Source organism: Austrofundulus limnaeus, unplaced genomic scaffold (genome assembly GCF_001266775.1).
Source record: "Austrofundulus limnaeus strain Quisiro unplaced genomic scaffold, Austrofundulus_limnaeus-1.0 Scaffold1889, whole genome shotgun sequence".
NCBI classification, from domain to species: domain Eukaryota; kingdom Metazoa; phylum Chordata; class Actinopteri; order Cyprinodontiformes; family Rivulidae; genus Austrofundulus; species Austrofundulus limnaeus.
In genome coordinates, this window is record NW_013954291.1 from 13,626 (window position 1) to 20,233 (window position 6,608).

Consider the following 6,608-nt stretch of genomic DNA (forward strand, 5'->3'; position numbering starts at 1 on the left):
GCTTCAGCAGCTTCAGCTTTGTCACTGATTCCTGGACATTGGTCTCCAGAATCTGCTGATATTGGTTGGAATCCATATGTCCCTCAACTTTAACAAGATTCCCAGTCCCTGTACTGGCCACACAGTCCCACTGGCTGATGGAACCACCACCAAATTTTACTGTAGGTAGCAGGTGTTTTTCTTGGAGTGCTGTGTTCTTTGTCCTCCATGCATAACAGCCCTTGTTCTGCCCAAATAACTCTATTTTAGTTTCATCAGTCCACAGCACCTTATTCCAAAATGAAGCTGGCTTGCATACCTCAAGCAGCTCTGTTTGTGATGTGAGCGGAGAAAAGGCTTCCTCTGCATCACTCTCCCATACAGCATCTCCTTGTGTAAAGTGTGCTGAATAGTTGCACAATGCACAGTGACTCCATCAGCAGCAAGATGATGTTGTAGGTCTTTGGTGCTGGTCTGTGGGTTGACTCTGACTGTTCTCAACATCCTTCGCTTCTGTTTATTACAGATTTTTCTTGGTCTGTCACTTCGATCCTTGACTTGAACTGTGCCTGTGGTCCTCCATTTTCTCACAATGTTTCTGACAGTGGAGACTGAAAGCTGAAATCTCTGAGATAACTTTCTGTATCCTTCCCCTAAACCATGACGGTGAACWATCTTTGTTTTCAGCTCATRTGAAAGTTGTTTTSAGACTCCCATGCTGTGACTCTTCAGAGCAGATGCAGAGGAGAAAAACTTACAATTACCCCCCTTAAATACCCTTTCTCATAGTTGGAGCCACTTATGRATGGAGGTCAAGGGTCACTGAACTTACTAAAACAAATTTGAGTTCCAATAATTACCGTAGTTCTAAAGGTTTTGAAATCAATAAAATGACAACAGTGTCCAAATTTATGCACCTGCCTAATTTTGTTAAACCAATTATTGCACACTTTCTGTAAATTATTTCAACTTCATTTCACTTCTCAAATATCACTGTGTTTGTTCCCTATATGATATATTTTACAGTTTTTTTTAATCCAAACAATCAATGATTATTAAAGGTAAATCAGGAAAATTAACAAGGCTGCCCAAACTTTTGCACTCCACTGTATATATTTCCAGGTCACTCTGCACAGTGTACATCATAGTTATGTTGTCCTTAATCTTTTCTCTCTATTCAAACTGAGAGGATCAAGCAAAGGTGGCGGGCTGGCTTTTTTTTAAATCACTTCAGTAGAAAAAAGAACTTAATATTAGTTTCTTAATTTCTTCATCATCAGTGATTTATTTGTTTATTTATTTTGGCGGGCTGGCTTTGATGTGATAACAAGACCAGTTTCTCAAAACATTAAAATATTACAGATGTGAGTTTGATTGGCAAGTAATCCTGTAATCCTCTGAGGCAGCTGTTTGGGGGAGGATTGGGATAAGGTGGCAGACTTAAGCAGGGTTGAAATGATTATTCCAGCTAGTTGGTCAGAACATCTCTGGAGTACTTTGCTGGGGGTGACATTTGGTCCAGCAGTCTTTGGATTGACAAACCTTCACACACTTGTTGTCAATCAGTATGTTTTAAATCCAATGGAATCAAGAATGTTGACAAATAAACTGGACAATAATCTGGCTATTTAGTGATATTTCCAATAGTGGTGGGAATATTTTACAATCTCACTATTCYATTCTGATTTTTGGGGCCACGATTTGATMCAAAATCGATTTTTCATTCAAACCTGATAATGTGAACCCATTTGTTGTGTTCCCAAAGTGCTTCGTCTTCATTTTGCAAACCTTGCACACAGTGAGGCTCAAATCAAACTCACTCATTCAGTAAAAACCAAAGAGAGCCTGAATCTTTGCATTCAATGACAGTGACAGCTCAATCTCTATTTCCTCCAGTTTTGTAGTTTCCTCTTTGTTTGGATGCTTTCTGTGGATGGAAACGTTACAGAAGCAGCTGCGAGGTGCCGTCGGGACATCCCACGTAGTTACTAAATGGAGGCTGACAGCGATCGATTTTGGGACAATTTAAATTGATTCAGATTCTTTGAAAATAAGAATCACGATTCTGATGTGAATCGATTTTTTTTTATTTATTTTTTTTATTGTTTTTGGACGGCTGTGGCAGTGGTTAGGGGAGTTGTCCTGGAACCGGAAGGTCGCCAGTTCGATCCCCCGTCCAGCTGTCTCAGTTGTTGTGTCCTTGGGCAAGACACTTCACACCTAATGCCTCTGATGTGTGTCCCATCAGTGTATGAATGTTATTGGCACTGATTAGTCTCCATAGATGATTGTATACGTTAGCTTTGTAGAGACCTAATAGAGTGCTGTGTGAATGGGTAAATGAGGGCACAGATTGTAGTGTGAAGAGCTTTGACTGTCCTGGATGGATAGAAAAGCACTATATAAGTACAGTCCATTTACCATTTACCCCTAATTTCCAAAGTTGTGGTATTGAATGGTTTTGAAATAAAATTCAGAGTCCTCAATGTCTGAGATCGAGGCAAGACCGAGTATAAATGCTGTCGAGTCAAAGACAAGACCATCAAAAAGTGATCTGAAGACCAAGACTGGTGTCAAGTACTACAACACTGTCGTCAAGCCTATAAGTCTACATGACAAATCTGACAACATAATGAAATACACAGAAAATATACTGAAGTACATCAAAACAGAGAGAACAATCCACTCAACTTTTTCTTCATCCAGTTTTTCCATTCAGGGACTCTTCAGATGAATCTGCTGTGCCCAACGCTGGCTGTCATTGTGCATGAGGCGGGTTGTACCCTGGACAGGTCTCAAGTCCATCACAGGGACAAATGAGACATTCATTCAGGCCCTCGCTGGTCACAGTGCCACCTTCAATCATATTTGGTTTTAGTGGAGCTTTCTGTCTCAGACTGCTGCTTGACCTTTTTTTATTTTAATTTTTTGTTTGTTTTGTTTCAGTTCAGCTTTTCCCAGCTTGTTTGTTTCTCTTTCTTCAGGTCAGTGCTGAGGTTCTTCGTGTAGCTGAACACAGACACCGAAGAGGACTTATGTACCCCCAGATTTTCCACATTTTGACAAAGGTACACTGTTCATCTTAATAGAGATGTGTGTCTGTATTGATTCAGAGATAAAATGTTCTAAATGTCTGAGAATTAAAAAGACTGAAGTACTGTTAAAACAAGGGAAACAAAGCAATACATGCCATCTCCAGGGCTGGTAGGAATTCGGCACCGTGCCGGATTTCTGGCTTTCCTCCAGGGGAAAGAAAAAAATAAAAATAAAATCAAACCTGTCCGGCCAAATTTAACAGACATTTCTCTGGGCCTATCAGAGAAACAGATTTCTTTTTAAACACACTAGACAGGCCTACTAGCCAATCAGAAACCAGATGGAGGCGGGACTTGGACATCGACAAACTTTGATCCAGCAGAAGTTGTAGCGGTGCTCAAAATAAATTTCTTTGTTAGAACAAGTTTGAAAAAGAACTGGAAACGATGTTGAAGCTGGTGGACTTTTAAAAACCAGCTGTCAGAGAAGAAAAACCAGCGGAAAGATATTTATTGATTTCTTCCCCTGAGAGAGACGAGCCTCGCAGATAGATGCTAACGTTAGCTGAACAGTAGCAGACAGGTGGAGGTAGGGAAGGGAGGCAGGCATGGCTTTAATCACAGTGCCCCAGGAAACAACATCCGACCAACAGGTGCGTGTTTACCGAGAGAAACGGAGTCAGGTGTTGTGAGAGAGGTTATTTGTCTGCCGCTATGCGGGAGTGTGCAGCCTATCTGTTATAACTGGCTGTTTATGTTTCCTTAGTTGTTGTAATTTAACAATATTAAGTAGGGATGAGTCAAATAATGGTTTATTAGATTAAAAAATGTTCCAGTCAATTAACTGTTATCTTCTGCCGCGCATCACTTGGTCCATTTAAACAGCTCTTAACTGGAAAGGTGCGCCTTCTCTGAGATTCAGTTTCAATTCAAGCTAAAAGTAGAGACTTCAAACTTTAACCCAGTTTTTTAATTGTTTCGTTAGGTGTAGCAGAACGATAAGAAATGGAACGATGATAAATGGTGTACCCCACACTTTATTTTCTTAAAATGCCAGTCCAGTTTGATGCGCATCACGAGCAGGAAACACATCCCGTGGAAATAAACACCTCAATCCACCGTCGGCTTCATCTTTCTGTAGAGCCAAAAAATAAAATAAAAACCCTCCGATCTTTTCTCTGACCAAAGCCTAAAGTTATTTTTCAAGCAGCCAAAAACTACAGAACTAAGGGGAAAAAAGACGCGAGCAGCTCTGAGGTCTGACCAAAGAGGAGTGCACAAAAACCACGTGACCGTGTGATCGGCTAAACGGGCAAGACTCTGGATTTGTACATGTTGACAACAGAGCAGAAATAAAAGACTGACGTTGCAGAAATCATAAAAACTATTAATAATAATATTAATCCAATTATTATTAATATTTTACAGTTTATATAATCTATCTGTTTCAAATAATGCCAGAAAAGCTGTTTGTGTTATGGATTTATTAACAGAAGATAATCAGGAAAACGTCTCATTTTACAACACAAGTCAGCAGATTTGATCTTATTTAGCTCAATGTGATCTGAGCAGAACATAATGTAGCAGTTTAAAATTAAAATAATCTTATAAAGTCGATGTTATCTCTATTTATTGAACTGGTTAGCAGATATTAGCTTGTGGAGCATGTATACAGAGTTTAACACTGTTGAGTCATGCTACAATTTAACACAAACTATTAAATATTACAGCTGATTTGTCCTCTGATTAATATTTAGTCCTACAGAGTGTAAAATAATATTATAAATGTAAGTATTTTTAGGTTTCTGTTGGAGGAACTTGACCAGTTAAGAAGATGTTAGCTAATAGAGACAAGTTTCATCCTATAACCAGAGAACATTTTCTAACTGTTGACTGGTAAATATAAATATTCTTATTTTTATGACGGTAAGAAGAAATAATAAATATACTTTATTACTAGCTGAAGTCATCATTTTTCAACTAGCTAAAGTCTAAGTTACAGGCTGACTTCAGGTCTGGTTTAGATCATTGTTACTTATAAATTATATATTTTTCTGGTATAAATCTGATGTTTTACATGATTGTTGAATGAAATTAACATAATTATTAATTTATTATAAAAACATGACAGATAATTTGTGAAACAGATCTGGTTCAGCTGCTGTTTATCTGTTAGTTTTTATGGAGGCTGTTTGTTAGGTCTCTGTTTCTGCTCCTCCATGCTGTCACAGACTAACAGTGGACGGGATGGGCGGGGCTCAGTCTAGTGATCTTCATATTTAAGTCTATGGGTCTGACTCAGTAGGGGAGGCGGAAGAAGAGACCTGCTCCAGAACCTGGCTTATTGGGTCTACTAATAATAATTTAATAATAGTTTTACATCCCATCATTTCAGCTGTAATATACTATATTGTACCATTTTCAAACAGGACATTTGGGGATTTTAATGAGCAAAATTGTTTGTATTTGGAACCAGGCTTTATGAGAAGTGTAATATATTTAATAATTAAATGTGAAATATAAATGCCGGTTTTCACATAGATTCTGTTTTGTTGACCAGTTTGTCTGTATAAATATCAGTCATGAGGTTTTTAATGTTCAAATTTTAGCTACAACAAAGATCATATATTGATCTTTTTAAACATAAAAACCATCATAATGTGCATGTTGATGCTTGATGATAAAGGTTGACACCGGAATGGTGATTTTGCAGTTGTGTTGTTAAATTAATATTTAAATGTATCACAGGTAATCACAGATCTGCTCGGTACAAAATTATTTTAAACTGCATTTTTCTTGATTTGCTTGAACAACATCTGCCTTGTAAAGATTATTTTTGGTAGTAATACATTGGTAATATCAACATATGCAAACAGAAATGTGCGTGTGTGTTGGGGGGGGGGTTTCCAGGCTCAGGATTTTTTTCCACTATCACCCCTGCATCTCTTCTAATCCGATCAGGTTTTCCCCCTAAACGTCTGCCAGTTATTTCAGTATTTTTTTATTCATCCTTGTCCCTCAGGGAGAGATGAAGATGCCGGTGTGTATAGAGGATGAGTGTAACTCTGAGCTGCCTCCTGCCTCTCTGCTGTTTCGTGCTGCCAGGCAGTATGCTTACGGCGTCCTCTTCAGCCTGGCTGAAACGCACCGTCGCTTGGAAAGGCTCTCTCTTCGCAAGAGGACCTCCCTGGAAGGTGGGTGCAAAGCTCGAACAGAGGAGCGAGACAGTTCAGGAGTGGTTTTGTTTGAGATACAGCAGCTGTATGTGTTTCTAAATGAGGCGTGACAGTCACAGCGGTGAGGAAGGAGTGTTAGATATATGTGGCCAGTGATGTGTATGAACCATGTTCACAGGAGTTTGTTCATGGGAACATTTTTGTATGCTTTGAACTAAATGAAACTCTTTTTTTATAAGAGGATCTTTAAAAGTTCAGTTTAAAATAACAACATTCAGCATTTCCCCTAGGAAATTGGTCTTGGGGGGTGGGGGAGTTACTTGCTTTATGAAAACATAAATTTACATGACTCACCTTCAATTATGGTAATAAATTTACACATACATGAATATTTAATTGCCTAACTACATCCTAAAAT

General features: G+C 38.6%; 1 protein-coding gene across 1 annotated transcript in view; it reads left to right on the plus strand.

Annotated features, from left to right (window-relative positions):
- Nucleotides 1-6,608, plus strand: part of LOC106536597 (constitutive coactivator of PPAR-gamma-like protein 2) — a gene marked incomplete at both ends in the record, with an annotated part of 21,852 nt that overhangs the window by 10,812 nt on the left and 4,432 nt on the right. The window contains 2 exon segments of the mRNA XM_014033906.1: nt 2,964-3,047; nt 6,037-6,208. Coding sequence (XP_013889360.1) covers nt 2,964-3,047; nt 6,037-6,208 — 256 coding nt within the window.